General features: G+C 54.9%; 3 protein-coding genes across 9 annotated transcripts; 1 reads left to right on the plus strand and 2 right to left on the minus strand.

Annotated features, from left to right (window-relative positions):
- Positions 1–799: 799 nt before the first annotated feature.
- On the minus strand, positions 800–6,281 carry Oscar (osteoclast associated Ig-like receptor). The gene is given in 6 exon segments (XM_047529210.1): positions 800–1,262; positions 1,265–1,369; positions 1,814–2,095; positions 2,283–2,573; positions 5,382–5,414; positions 6,211–6,281. Coding segments are annotated over 6 exon segments (777 nt in total). The 5' UTR covers positions 6,248–6,281; the 3' UTR covers positions 800–1,233.
- Positions 6,282–7,104: 823 nt separating this feature from the next.
- On the plus strand, positions 7,105–9,196 carry Ndufa3 (NADH:ubiquinone oxidoreductase subunit A3). Of its 2 annotated transcripts, none has more exons than XM_047529219.1 (4): positions 7,105–7,186; positions 7,406–7,480; positions 8,594–8,671; positions 8,956–9,196. In XM_047529219.1, exons 1-4 carry the CDS (start codon positions 7,177–7,179, stop codon positions 9,066–9,068), a joined length of 276 nt encoding a protein of 91 aa, XP_047385175.1. In that variant the 5' UTR covers positions 7,105–7,176; the 3' UTR covers positions 9,069–9,196. The 2 variants fall into 2 exon arrangements, with proteins under 2 accessions (XP_047385175.1, XP_047385176.1); XM_047529220.1 differs by having other exon boundaries at positions 7,106–7,186; positions 9,053–9,196.
- A 22-nt stretch (positions 9,197–9,218) lies between these two features.
- Tfpt (TCF3 fusion partner) lies at positions 9,219–14,229 on the minus strand. 6 transcript variants are annotated; one of them, XM_047529211.1, is made up of 6 exons: positions 13,869–14,229; positions 12,902–13,160; positions 10,898–10,968; positions 10,021–10,090; positions 9,725–9,943; positions 9,219–9,389 (listed from the first exon to the last, which is right to left on the minus strand). In XM_047529211.1, exons 1-6 carry the CDS (start codon positions 13,889–13,891, stop codon positions 9,270–9,272), a joined length of 762 nt encoding a protein of 253 aa, XP_047385167.1. In that variant the 5' UTR covers positions 13,892–14,229; the 3' UTR covers positions 9,219–9,269. The 6 variants fall into 6 exon arrangements, with proteins under 6 accessions (XP_047385167.1, XP_047385172.1, XP_047385171.1 ...); XM_047529216.1 differs by lacking the exon at positions 13,869–14,229 and adding an exon at positions 13,766–13,864 and having other exon boundaries at positions 9,220–9,389; XM_047529215.1 differs by lacking the exon at positions 13,869–14,229 and adding an exon at positions 13,719–13,835 and having other exon boundaries at positions 9,220–9,389.
- Positions 14,230–14,233: the final 4 nt, after the last annotated feature.

The raw sequence follows: 14,233 nt of genomic DNA on the forward strand, positions 1-14,233 counted from the left end.
TTTTCCATGAAGTGGGAAGAGGAAGAGGAAGTTGGAAAACGTAATGAAGATAGAATCCGTGCTCCACCGCAGAAGTCGAGATAGGAATGCACGAACACTGAGCGGTGGGAACTGCTTGGCGACGGAATTCATGTTTGTGGAGATGAGAACGCATCAAGATGGCCAGATAAAGATAGAAGTCAAGTGAATAAATTCAGACAAACTGCAAGTCAGCCAAGCTTTGGGGGGTGGGGGAGAAAACAAGGACAGCGAACAGGCTGTGAGAAGAACGGTTTGTGTCTGTTTTAAACCACCACCGTGAGTGTCAGCCAAGGGTACAGTGGAAAGTGGACAAACAGAGTAGAGATTAGCGGCCACTCAAAGCTCTACTGCGCATGTGCCACTTGCTCCTGTCTGGCGACGGTTCCCGCTTTGGGATAATGATGAGTCAGGGAAAACCGCCCACTGCAAAATGAAGCTGTAACTGTTGCAGAAGCTCTGCTTGGTCTCCTCTTGAGTTACTTTTAGTGGTAGGTCTGAAGACGGTTCCCGCTTTGGGATAATGATGAGTCAGGGAAAACCGCCCACTGCAAAATGAAGCTGTAACTGTTGCAGAAGCTCTGCTTGGTCTCCTCTTGAGTTACTTTTAGTGGTAGGTCTGAAGAATCTGGAAGGGATTTGCTTGGCGATCAAGGATGCCAGAAGAGGCAGATGAAGAGTTGCTTAAAAAGTGAGATGGAGCATGCACGAAGGAAAACGGCAAGAACTTCAAAGTTCAAACTGCAAGCCTGGTAGAAATCACTGGGGTAGGGTAGCTAATATTTATTGAGGATATACTACAGGCCAGCCACAGTTTTTAAGCACTTTCGTGGGGTGGGCGGGTGAATTATTCACTTAATCTGATGACAATCTTTTGGTGTGGTATTATCAACGTGCCCATTTTACAATAAAAGAAGCCAAAGCTTGGAGCAGGTGACTTTTCTGAAAGTCCTAGTCAGTGAGGCCTGCACTACGATTGGAACCCAAGACTTTTGGCTAGAAACAATCACTGAGCACCTTCCACTCCACTAGGAGGTCTTGGAGAAGACCCAGGAGGAAGTCACCGTGCAGGACACATTAGTGAAGGAGAGCTAAGCTAGGCTGTGCCTGGAGGGCTGGGGGGCTCCAGGAGGGGCTGGCAACTCCAGGGATCCCAGCGTCTCCACCCCTCTACAGGAAGTCTTCTCACATCACCAAGGTCGGCACCCAGTTCCCCTAGGGCAGGACTCCATCAAGGGCACTCTCCTGCTGCGGCAGTCCAAGGCCACCAGGACACCCAGGGACAGGAGGACCAAGCCCGCCAGCCCCAGGCGAATGAGGTTCCCCTGGGTGTAGTCCAAGGAGCTGGAGTCTGCAGGCCAAGGAGAGGGAGAGAGGTTGACAGGTCCCAGACCCCCAAATCTGCACTTTTGGGTCTAACTTCTGGGGTGGAGTTGGGGACCCAAGTCTCAAAGCGGAGCAGGACAAATGGGAGAACAGGGCCTCAGATTCCTGGGTCTGAGGGAGAAGGACTGGGCCTGGGCCCCTGGATCTGAGGGAGGGCTGGGGTCTGGACCCCTGTGGAGGAGGCCTGGGGTCTATCTCCTGGGTCCTGGGAGGAGCGCTGGGGTCAATTCCTTAGGTCCTGGGGGAAGACCCCAGTCCTGGGGAGAAGGGCTGAAGCCAGTTCCCAGGTTCTGGAGGAGAGCTGGAGTGGGTCCCGGGGTCCCAAGGAGGAGGGCTGGGGTCGGTACCCTGGGTCCAGGGAAGGACGGCGGGGCGGGTCCCTGAGGCCCGAGCGAGGAGGGGGCATCACCTTCGGAGCTGATGACCAGCGACTCGCTACGCGGCGACAGCACGTAGGGGGCGGAGGGCGTGTGGTAGTAGCAGCTGTAGGTGCCCGGCGCTCGGGCGCCGGGCAGCGGGAAGTCTGCCCAGCGCTGCGCCGAGTGGCGGTACTGCAACGGCAGGGTCACGCCCACGCGGTAGAGCGCGAAGCTCATGCCGGGCAGGCGGCCGGTGCAGCGCAGGCTCACGTTGGCTCCGGGCGCCACCACCGGCCCGGGCAGCGCCACCAGCGATGGCCGCGGCAGCAGATCTGCAGGAGCGATGGGGCCGAGCGCTGCGCGACCTTTCTCCTCCCGTGTCCCCCTCTCCGTTTCTCCCTGCACGTGTGCTCCTCCAGCGATCCCCCATCCCGGTTCATCCTTGCCTTGTCCCCTGTCCCTCCTCTCCCCTCCCTTTCCCCGCCCCTGCGCCCGTCGCCTCCCCGCCCAGGACCTCACCTGTCACCAGCAGCTCCAGGACATCGCTGGGCTGGGACCAGACGCCCGGTCCCCAGTCTAGCCTGCGGTAGCAGCAGCGGTAACTGCCCCCCTGGGCGGGAGTCGCCTCCTCCAGGAAGAACTCGGCCAGCTCCGTGGACACGTCGCGGAGGAGCAGCGGGGCGGCCTCTCCCGCCCTGAAGAGAGCAAACCTCCAGGCGGGCTGGGGCGCGCGGCACCTCAAGGTCACGTTGACCCCAGGGGCCACGACTGCAGCCGGCTGGGCCTCCAGCCACGGCTTGGGGTAGGAGGCTGGGGAGATTTCATAAAGGAGGCTGTGTGAGTCCTCCGGGCCTCCCAGGAACCGCGGGAGATACAAAGGAGGTTGGGGAAGGAAGAAAGCCACCAGGACCTGTCGCCTCAGCTCTCTACAAAGTAAAGGAGGACCTGGACCACACTCGAGGCTTGTCAAAGCAAGCTGCATGCCGGACTGCGACCCCGGAGGCTCAGGAGGCTGAGGCGGGAGAGGCGCAAGTTCAAAGCTCAAAGCCAGCCTCAGCATCTTAGCGATACCGGGTCTCAAACACACACAAACTTCCACAGTTTTGTTTGTTCGTTGGTACCGGAATTAAATCCAGGGGTGCTTTAGGACTGAGCCACACCCTCAGCCCTATTTATTTATTTAATTTTGAGACAGGGTCTTATCTAAGTTGCCCAGGCTGGTTGGTCTTGAACTTGGAATCCTGCCTCAGCCTTCCAAGTGGCTGGGATTATAGGCATTTGCCAATGCCACTGCACTGAGTTACAGCTTTTAAACGGTTTCAGAGGGTCATGTCCCAGAAATCAGCATTTTTAGTTTCCAGAATGTTCGTAACAGATGTCAGTCAATGCTGCTCTGGTTTGAATTTGTCCCAGGAGTTCATGTGTTGGAAACCTAATACCTAACACAACGGTGCTGAGAGGTAGGACCTTAAGGTTGGATCAATGCCACTATTGCCAGAGTGGGTGTTTGATGTAAGGATAAGTTAGACACACTCACACACACCCCTCTTGTCTAGGTGATGCCTTTGGTCACGCATGATGCAGACAAAAGGTCCTCACCAGGCCCTTGGATGTTGGACTTGCAGCCCAATTGAAAACTAAATAAACTTCTGTTATGTATAAATTCCCCACTCTGTGACATTCAGTTATGGCAACACAGAACAGACTAACAGTTGCCAAAACTTGCTATTTGGAAAAAAGTAACTTTGGATCCCTACCTCACACTATTCCCCCAAACAAATTCCAGCTTAATTAAAAACCTACATGTGTTTCTTAAAATGTATTCTTAGAAAATGTAGAAAAACACAAATGTCTTGAAGTAGGAAAGGCTTCTTAAGCTGTATAATGAAATATTCGTGAGACAAAAATTAATTTGACCCCTTCAAAACTTTGGGGTTTTATTTGCCAAAAGATGAACAAATGAAGCAAGAAGGCATGTGACAGTATTGGCAGGAATCACTCATTCATAAAATCACGTAGATTGAGAATATAGAAAGAAATCCTAGAACCAATTCAAATAAAACCTCTACAAGACACAAATAGGCAATGTATAAAGGAGGAAGTCAATTGACTAAAACACAACTAAAGGACAAATGTCACTTAATCCTCCTCGTAATTATTTAAAAAATAAAATAACACTAAGATTATTTTGCCAATCAGATTATCAAAAATTAAAACTGTGGTTAACATTGAGTTTGGGTGAATATTTTGAAACAGGTCCTTGGCACTTGAATGCCCCTTCTCTGAAGGAAATGCCAGTTTCTATGAGGACACAGGGGATAAGCCCAATAATTCCACTGCTTCTCCCAGCACAAAGGTGCACATATGTGCACCAGGAACTCATGCAGGTGTGCTTGTTGCAGCACTGATTGTAAGGATGAAAAACTGGATATACCTAAATGTATATCAAAAGGGAACGACCCCTCGCCCCAGAGTTCAGTCATTGTGCAACAGCAAATGCTGGTCAACACTTAGAACAACGATGAAGAGTGGAGATGGTGGCATGGAGATAGCTCCAAGACAGACTGTAAAGTAAAAAGTATGAGATGCAGAATAGGGTGAGTCATGAATTATCAATTTTTCTTTGGCAAAAAAAATCTATAAATACATACATGTGTGTGAATACATGGAAAATTTTGTACGGACTCAGATCATTTAAGGAAGATGGAGAAGGAAAAAGGAGGGTGTTCTATGTTTTTTTGCTAATGACTGAACTTTTATAACCATGAATAGATATTATTAGCTTTATTATTAAAAAAAAAAACTAATTTGAGATGAGTGTGGTGGTGCACACTAGAAATCCTAGTGACTAGAGAGGCTGAGGCAGGAGGATCAAATTCAAGGCCAGCAGCTGCAACTTAGTGAGACCCTGCCTCAAAATAAAAAATAAAAGGGCTGGTATAGCTCAGTGGTAGAGCACCTCTGGATTCCACCTCCACTACAAAAAAAGAAAAACCCAACCCAATTTGAAAGAAGCCAATATCTATGATTTCTCAGATGGTTCTTGTTTGAAGTTGGAGTATAGAGGGAGAAAGTTGGAGAGAAAGGAGAGGTCTCACGCCTCACAAAACAGGAAGAACCCCATCTCAGAATGGGAGACCCTCCTTTAGTGGAGAAGTTGAAGGAATAATCCATATTGCAGGAGATCCGACTTCCCGGATAGATACCAAACTCCAAACCAAGGGATTTACCCATGTGGTTGGACTAAAACAACAGCCCATTTTACAAAGAAGGAAATGTCCTCAAAGCCCTCGTTTGTTCAAGGTCATGTAGTAACAAATGGTGAAGCTGGAGTTCTAGGGTATGTCTCACTAGCAACAAAGTTCCAGGTCTTCACTATCCCGGCATAATGGCCACTAAAAGGAATGAGGAAGGAAGGAAGGAAGGAAGGTAGGAAGGAAAGAAAGAAAAGGGGTGTGGGGAAGAAAGGAAGAGGGAGGGAAGGAAGGAGCAGAAAAGGAACAGGAGAGAGGGAGGGAGGAGGAAATCTGGGGTGAGCTTGGGCTCCAAGCTAAAAATCTGAGAAGTTAGAAATGAGATGTCAGCCACACAGAGGAGATGAAAGGGTGTGTTACTCACCAGACAGAATGAGGTCTGCGTGACTCAGAGGCCCTGAAGAGGGTTAAAGAGGAATTCTTTGTAAAGCCCTTTGTGGGTGCCAGTCCCACCTCACCGGGAGCCCGGAAATGGGATTCCTCATCCCCTCTTTTTTCTGGAGAACAGGAACTCTTCCCTACTTACTCCTCTCTAAGCTGTCAGAAATTCAGGCTTCATTTCACACCTACTTATGAAGCCAGACAACTGCTCCCAACCCTCTCCTCCCTCCATTTGGAGTCCTTCCTCCACCCCTTCTTTCCCAGGGGTTCAGAGGTCCTGGCTTCCACCTCCTCCCACATCAGAACCAGGAGTCCACAGCCAGGTGTGAGTAGCACAAGCCTGTAATCCCAGCCACTCCGGAGGCTGAGGCGGGAGGATCTCAAGTTCAAAGCCAGCCTCAGCAATTTAGTCAGGCCCTGAGCAACTCAGTGAGATCCTCTCTCTAAATAAAATACAAAATAGGGCTGGGGATGTGGCTCAGTGGTTAAGTGCCCCTGAGTTCAATTCCTGGTACCAAAAAAGAAAGAATAAATAAATCAGGACTCCACACTCCCTGGTCCCAAATCCCTCCTGCCTCAAGATTTAGAGAAACCTGTCCCCACCCTCCTCCTGTTCTGGGACTGTCTTTTCTAGTTTAGGGCTCAGCAGTCTTGGCCCCAATCCTGTCCCTTGATTCTGAACTGAATGTTGAATTCCAAACGCCCAGCTGGTGCTACCTGGTCACCCTGCAGGGTGTCTGGGTCTCCATCCCTTTTCTCTCTCTGCTCCCAGCCCAGCCAAGGACCCAGACAGAGGGGAGAGGGCGGCTCACAGAGGATCAGCAGCTGGAGGGCCAGTGCCAGGGCCATTGTGGGCTCTCGATAAACCGAAGCCAGGAATGGAGTTGTCCTCCTCCCTCCCAGGAAATGAGGCAACGTCAGAAAGCCACACATAAGCCCGGTATAGGGAAGAAGCCGGCGGGTGAGGGTGCCCGGATGACTGTGTCACAGCCCCGTGGTCTGTGGAAAAAGTTGGAAGGAGGAATCAGAACCTGTTGTGTTCGTTATATGCATATCACCTACTAAGCGCCAGATCCTTGCTACGTGAGGCTGGGAGCACCGAGGGCTCTGACTTCCTTACTGCTCTCAGGCAATTCCCACTTTCGCTGAAAGACAAACCCAGACCATTTCAGATTAAAAAAAAAAAAAAAAAAAGTGATCTAAGCTACATGGCAGTAACAAAGTGAACTGTGAGAGCGCACAGAGGGTCCCTGAACCACCTGACACGAAAGCTAGAGCTTCCAGCACCAGCTGATGCCCAGCTGCAAATCCGAAGGATAGCGCAGTCGTTCGCCTTCTCCAGGCCTCCCTTTCTCCATCTGTAAAATGAGTTTTCAAAAAATTCCGCCCTATGTGAGTTGCTGCAGGAAGACGTCAATTCTCGGGAGCTACCCCTAGACTGAGAAAAGTGAACCCAGAAGGTGTTCAAAGTCAGCCTTGCACTTAAATCTTCCCGCCGTAGCCCGGAACTTCCGTGCGCACGCGCGGACTAAGAGAGCGCAGGGACCACAACTCCCAGGGCGCTGCGCGCCTCCGCTTCCTCCAGGCCACGTCTCCAGGGCGCACGCGCACCCCAGGTTGCGGAGGCTGGCTCAGGGACCACAACTCCCAGAGTGCTGCGCGCCTACGCTTCCTCCAGGGCACGTCTCCAGGGCGCACGCGCACGCCAGGTTGCGGAGGCTGCCTCAAGGACCACAATTCCCAGGGTGCTGCACGCCTTCGCCGCCGCCGGGAGCAAGATGGCAGCTAGTAAGTGTGAGCTCCGTGGGTGTGCGGGGTTCGGGTTGTCCTGGTAGACCGCGGGCGGTCGTAGGGCTGAGGAGCAGCAGAGCACGCGTGAAGGCTGAAGGGTCCGTCCAGGGCGAGGCGCGCAGGCAGGAGGGGGCTCTTCCCGGGCGGGGGGTGGCGCGAGCGGGCTAGAGGTCACTTGTCAGCCCCTGCAGGGTGACTCTCCGCTCGCCCCTCCAGAGCTCGCCGCCTTCCTCAAGAACGCCTGGGCCAAGGAGCCGGTGCTGGTGGTGTCCTTCACCATTGGAAGCCTCGGTGCGTGAGTGCCCCGGGCGCGAACGTGCATCACCCGCCCCGTTCCATCTCGCGCCCCAGAGCGTCCCCTCGCCTGCCCAACCCTGACGTCTCAACCCTCCACGCCTCCCGGTACACAGCCACGCAAGAGGTGCAAAGCCTCTCTGCAGCGTTGTCAACCCTGGTCGCGCCCTGGGAGTCCTTCCCCGAATCCGAATTGAGGTGGTTGGGGTGGGAGTGAGCTGGGGAGTTTTATGCAGATCTGCCTGAGGGAGAAGCTCGCCCCGCACCTGCGCTGCTCACTTCAGGCTGTCCACTGGGGCAGGGTGACGGGTGTCTCGTTAAAGCCATTTCTGATTCCTTAGGTTTGGGGTGGGGCCTGGAATTCCTCATTTCTGACAAGTTTCCAGGTCTTATCAGTACTGCTGGGCTGCAGATCACACGGGGTGAAATTCTGTAACACCACGGGGTTCCTGGGCTTTCGAGGGGGTCCAGCACTTTGAGATGGTATGAGACACATTGGATTTAAAATCTTAGGGCTGGGGAGATAGCTCAGTCGGTAGAGTGCTTGCCTTGCAAGCACAAGGCCCTGGGTTCGATCCCCAGCACCACAAAAAAAAAAAATAAATAAATAAATAAAATAAAATAAAATCTTAGTATATTCAAAAATATGTACTCTATCAACATTTTTATGTTGATTTTATATGTAAAAATGATGTTTGGGGTGTACCAGATTAAACATGTTATAAATTATAACTTTACTGTTAATGTGAATGTAAAATTGCACATGGCTCTTACCTTGTTCCTTTTACACACCCTACTGGACACCTGGTTTTGCCCCAGAGGGTCTGCAATGGTTTATACAACCTTTTCACCTCTAGGATGCCCCACCATCTTCAGCCCTCCAGGCCTGACTTATCCCTGACTGATGGGCTCCCATTTCTGTTCCACCAGCTCCCTCAAAGTATTCTGCCTGTAAATGGGGACCCCAGAGTACCAAAGGGCCCACAGAATGAAGTGTCTCCCTGGAGTTTCTAGCCCTTCCTGCCCCCCTTCTTTGCCAAGGCTGGTTTTTGTCCTTTCCCCACCTCCCCAGAGAACCACGTTAAGCCGGGCCTTCTCCTCTCTCCACAGCGGTAATTCTGCCCCCACTCAGCCCCTACACCAAGTATGCCATCATGATCAACAAGGCCACACCCTACAACTACCCAGGTGAGTGGGAGCCTGTGCTGCAGGGAGGGGTGAAGGTGGGCAGTCCTTTCCCGAGAGTTGGGATATACTGCAGTTTGCACTCTCCCCGTCCAAATCCTTTTTAATTGACATAATTTGCATCCCATTGTTTTTGCACTTTGAGTTTCTATTGTCTTTCCAGATTTCTGTTCCTCTTGGGGTTCCTCCATCTCTGGTGATATCTGTCACTCCCACCTGTGATATCTGTCTCTGCCTCTCTGCATCACTGATTCTCTGACCTTGGCTCTCCTTTCTCTCCCCTGGAGTCCTGTTTCCCTCCTTGAATTCCCCCCAACAGCCCGCTCTTCTCTGCAGGGCCTTAGAGATCTGCCGATCTCAGTGGCCCACCCTCATGTCTCACAGTACCCCTCCGAGATGATGGGAACATGCCTGACGTGCCCAGCCACCCCCAGGATCCCCAGGGCCCCAGCTTGGAGTGGCTGAAGAAACTGTGAGCACTCCATTGACAGGAAGGAGCACCCCTGCCTAATAAAATGTGAAAACCAACCCATGTGTGATGAGAAATGGGAGCAGTAGTCGGGGACCAGGGTGAATGGGGGGGCAGTTTATTGGGGTGGGTTTAGTCAAAGGGTGGGCTGGCAAGAGTAGGGTAGGGGAGCAGTTTGTCTGGTCCCCGAGAAACCCAACTCGAATCCAGGGTCTCGTCTGCTTCAAAGCCAAAGTCTTCCTCAGCCTTGATCTGGGAGGTGGGGAAAAGCACAAGTGGGCCTGGGAACCAGGAGAGGCCTGGGGTCCCAGCGCGGCTCTCGAGGCCAGCTTCCTCCTGCACCCTCAGGCAGCCCCAGCTCTGGACCCAAACACATTCTCTACCCTCACCCACCTGCCCTCCTTCTGTCCTCTCTCCCCACCTCTCCAGCCACTTCCTCCTGCAGGTCTTCCCCTTCAAGTCCTTGTCCAGCCCCAGGCCTCCTCCGCCCTTCTCCAGCTCTGCCTAGCCCTGGGCCCCTCCCAGCACAGCAGCCAAGCCCAGGAGCCAGGCCACACTTTGGCACCAGCACCTGAACTCCTTCCTACCTGTGCTGGGGCCAGTTCTGGAGTCAGCGTGGCTCCCACCCGGCATCCATCCCTGGGTGCCCGCCGCCTCTTCCGCCCACTGGGCCCCTCACCAGGGGTTGGACTGCTGGGTTCTGGGGGTACAGGAGTCCTTGTGGGAGGGGACAGTCCCTCTTTCTCTGGAGGCTCGTTCTCAGCATTGCCTGGAGTGGGGGCATCTGTACCCTGGCTGCCCTCATCCTGGTGGTAAAGGGGAGGAGCTCAAGGTTGTGTCCTGGGCTTCAGTTCCCCAACCTGCCTGGAGGCCAGTGCCTCACCTCCAACACGATGGTGAACTGGCTGGCCCGGTAGTCATCCCCGTAGGAGTCCAACACCCTCATGAGAAACCTGTGTGGACAGAGGACAGCAGTGAGACAGTGCTGATAGTGGGGTGGGCAGGGGGACTGCAGAACCCAGCTCTCATTCTACTTGCAGCCAGAGTTGTCCTTGGTCCAGGTCTAGAGTTCTGCAGCCCGAGAGGCCTGGAAGCTGGGCACAGCCAGCCAGCGGGACCCCTGGCTTCCTCTCTGTAAGTGGGAGGTACTGATCTGACTGGAATGGACGCCAACAGCGATACTCTCGAGGGTGCTCTGTGAGGCTGGCATCTGGCAAACATTGACTTGTGAGCTGTGATTCTTACTTATAACAGGTGAGCACAGAACACTCCTATGGGGGCCTCACCTCTGACCAGGCTGCCTTCTCTTGCTGCCCTCTGTGTCTAAGGTTTTCTGATGCGTGCCGTACACCAGGGCCTGGCATTGTTTTACACGGTGATCTTTCATTCCACAAATACATGCTCTGGGGCCAATGGCAAGAAGCTCTGAGAGCCCCAGGCTAACCCTCAGAGCAGCCCTGAGACACTGGTATTGCCCTTAGTTGATTGGAAGACACAGCTCAGACGGGATATTGCTTTCTGAGAGTCAAACAGCAAATAGGTGCCAGTGCTCCATCCTCCTGTCGCCTCCACTCAGTCCCTGCCCTCCCAGCCCTTCCCTGGAGCTGGGGGCAGCTCTCCTCTAAAACCCAGCTCCACTCTTTCTCCCTGTCTGCCTCAACCCTGGGCTTCATCTTCAGCCTCTTGTCCTTGAGGCCAGTGAGGGCCAGGTGGGTGGAGACTGCAGAGATGGTGAGGGGTGGAAGCATGGAAGGGCTTACCTGCGCTCCTGCTGGAGTCTGCGAGTTATCCTCTGCACCTGGTGGAGCCTGTTCAAGACCCGCTCATTCACCTGCAGGGAGATGGAGAACAGGTACACTGTATCCTCTAGTCTCCCACTCACTCAGCATGTCTGATGGAGCACCTTCCACGTATTGGGCTCTGGGGGGTGGCTGAGGCATCCCAGGGCCTAAGGCCCTACTTCGGTACTCCTTCCCTGGACCCATTATCTCCTGATCCTCTCCCTCAGACCCTGAGCAGGCTGGCCTCCTGTGGATGCCTGACTCCCAAGCACACTCCTGTCCTGAGGGCTTTCAGCAGGCTGGCTCCTTGCTTGGGTCACTCTCCCCTACTCAGCTCAACTGCTCCCAGCTCAGGGAGTTCGCCCAGCGGTTCCATCAAGTTGTGCACCCCTCCCCAAGTCCCATGCCAGAACCCTGCCCAGCCATCCCCTTCTCTGGCCTCCTCTTTACAGCACTCTTAACTGTTGACTTTATCTTGCATAACGTCAGCTCCAAAGGACAGCCACTGCCTAGGGCCTGCACGCAGCAGCCTCAGATTAGCCTTGCTTAATGAGCAACTGCCACGCCAAGTGCCTGATGCATGTCAGCCAGGCTGACGTGCCAGACCAGGGGGCTACCTTAGTGAGTGCTGTCAGAAGACTGGTGGGTTGAGAGTGATGGGAAGGAGACAAACAAGTGACCACCAGCAGGAAAGCCTTCCAGGCCAAGGGGACAGCCCCTGCAACTTCCAGGGACTCCAGCCTAGATGTGGAGGGAGGGAGACAAGGCTCAGGCAACAGCCTAGTGGCTGAAGCATATGTTCCTCATGCTCAGAAAGACCTGGGTTCAAATCCTGGCTCTGCTGCTACACCTGTTTGCTTGGGTGCATTACTTAATCTCTGAGGCTTGGGTTTCTGCATGTGTAAAACAGGGATAGGAACAGATTCTGCTCCTAGGAAGTGGCTTGAAAGCAGCCTCAAGTAGAGTTCCCTTGGTTTCTGCCATTCACCTGTCAGGCAGCATTCTGAATACCTCCCCTGTCTCCTGGTCCCTAGACTGTCTGCTCCCTGAACCACCCACACCACTGTTACGGGCTGACCTGTGTACCCCCAAGAAGGTGTGCTGGAGGGCCAACCCCCAGCGCCTCAGAATGTCTTTACAGAGGTAATCAAGTTAAAGCGTGGTCACTGGGAGGCCCTAACCCAGCATGACTGCCATCCTTGTAAAAAGGGGAAAGGCATAACAGGTGCGGGGAGAAGGCAGAGGTCAGGGTGATGCCTGTACACACCAAAGAACACTGGCAACTGTAAGCTAGGAGGAAGGCCTGGAACACAGTCAACCTCCCAGCCCTCTGGGAACACCCCTGGGTACACCTGGAGCTCAGACTCTAGCCCCTACTGTCACAGACAGTGACTATCTGTTGTTGAGTTGGTACCTGCTTACTGAGCACACTTGATAGGACCATCTTTGAAGAGTCTTTCAAGGACCTAGATCTGTGTCTCCCTCTGTTAAAACTTCATAACAGGTCCCCTCACTCTCAAGAAAAATAGAAAATATATATCCCAAGCATCTTGCCCTAGTGTCCCTGGCCCGGTGCTTCACCCTTGATCTCATCAACGAGACAAGCAACCATCCCAGCTGGGGAATCTGAGCCTGTGGAAGGGGATGTGGGGATTCCAGGCAGGGAAAGTTCAGGGGCAGAGCAGGTTGGCCTCAGGGCCTCCTGTTAAGGTCATGGAACTGAAGGGCTTGGGCCGAGGCCAGTGAGGTGCACGAAGGGAGCCGTCAGCTGGGCCGGATGTCAGGAAAGTCCGGGAAAGGCTCTCCAGGTGCAGCAGCAGTCCCAGGCCCAAAACAGGTGGTAAGTAAATGATCCGCCGACAAAGGAACAAACGAAAGGCTGGGCTAGCTAAGAAGCCAGGAGGGCCTGTGGACAGAGCCCGAGACCCCGAGGGGTGATGCCTGAGGGCAGGGCACCCCAAACGGGAAGCCACACTCACCCACCTGCTCGATCTCCCGGCAGCGGCGCCCTAGCGCCTGGTACTTCCTGCGATTCAGTTCCCGCTGGCGCCGCCGCCGACCCCGGGCGGCCTCTTCTTCTTCATCCCGTTCCCTGAGCCCGGAGCCGCCCAGGCCACCAGACACAAACTCCACTTCTGTCTCCAGCTCGCTCTCCAGGATGTGGCCGCCAAACAGTGGAGGCAGTGCCAGCTCCGAGCCTGGTGGCGCCGAGAACTCCTCAAAGCCCACGGCGGCCATGGTTCTGTGGGGTCAGGAGGTATCAGACCCCAGAATGCCCCTCTCCAGCCCTCTTCCTCCCTCAGACCCGGGGGCCCAGGCCCAGCCTCCTCCCTCAGACCCAAGGTCCTGGCCCAGCCTCCTCCCTCAGACCCGAGGCTCCAGGCCCAGCCTCCTCCCTCAGACCCCGGGGTCCTCACCCAGCCTCCTCCCTCAGACCCAGGGGTCCAGGCCCAGCCTCCTCCCTCAGACCCAGGGGTCCAGGCCCAACCTCCTCCCTCAGACCCGGGGGCCCAGGCCCAGCCTCCTCCCTCAGACCCAAGGTCCTGGCCCAGCCTCCTCCCTCAGACCCGAGGCTCCAGGCCCAGCCTCCTCCCTCAGACCCCGGGGTCCTCACCCAGCCTCCTCCCTCAGACCCAGGGGTCCAGGCCCAGCCTCCTCCCTCAGACCCAGGGGTCCAGGCCCAACCTCCTCCCTCAGACCCAGGGCTCCAGGCCCAGCCTTCTCCCTCAGACCCAGGGACCCTGGCCCAGTCCTCCTTCCTCCGACCCGGGGTCCGCGCCCTCAAGCTCCAGCCTCACACCCGGAGTTGGACAGCCTTCTCTCCTTGCAGGACACTCCTATACAGACCAGGAACTACAACCCCCATCGGCCCTCGGGGCAGAACGCGGACGGCCGCAGGTCGCGAGGGCGCGCGTCTTCTGGAGCTGTGCAGCGGGGCTCCGCCACTCACCCCTCTCTCTGCTCCAGCTCCATGTCTCCGGATCCGGGCGCCGCAGACCTTAACGCTTCAGCCTCAGGCGTCCAGATTGAGCCGTGCGCAAAACTACCTGTCCCATCATGCTTCGCGGCCCGGGTAGTTCGGCCTTGCCCGCGGCCTCCTGGGAGTTGTAGTTTTCTGTATCCGGCTTCGGCTTCCCCACGCCCCGAGTCCCGGCTTAAGGCCTTGCTTTCTCATCTAACTCCGCCACCAGTGGTCCGCGGTGCGCCGTCTTTATCCCTGTCCAGACCCCGCGTCTCCTGTCCGCGGCAACCCCCGCTTGCAGGTCGAGTCCTCTCCCCAGCAACCCCGTCTCGGCTCGGCGACAGGTGCCAATA

Source organism: Sciurus carolinensis, chromosome 16, assembly GCF_902686445.1.
Source record: "Sciurus carolinensis chromosome 16, mSciCar1.2, whole genome shotgun sequence".
Lineage (NCBI taxonomy): Eukaryota > Metazoa > Chordata > Mammalia > Rodentia > Sciuridae > Sciurus > Sciurus carolinensis.

Excerpts from the sequence above, each read along its gene's own strand:
- Ndufa3 (XM_047529219.1), top strand. Across the intron at positions 7,481-8,593 it reads CTTCACCATTGGAAGCCTCG|CGGTAATTCTGCCCCCACTC; the intron begins GTGCGTGAGTGC and ends CTCTCTCCACAG. Across the intron at positions 8,672-8,955 it reads CACACCCTACAACTACCCAG|TCCTGTTTCCCTCCTTGAAT; the intron begins GTGAGTGGGAGC and ends TCTCCCCTGGAG.
- Tfpt (XM_047529211.1), bottom strand. The coding sequence starts at position 13,891 with ATGGAGCTGGAGCAGAGAGAGGG. Across the intron at positions 10,969-12,901 it reads GCTGCCGGGAGATCGAGCAG|GTGAATGAGCGGGTCTTGAA; the intron begins GTGGGTGAGTGT and ends ATCTCCCTGCAG. Across the intron at positions 9,390-9,724 it reads CAGAACTGGCCCCAGCACAG|ATCAAGGCTGAGGAAGACTT; the intron begins GTAGGAAGGAGT and ends CCCACCTCCCAG.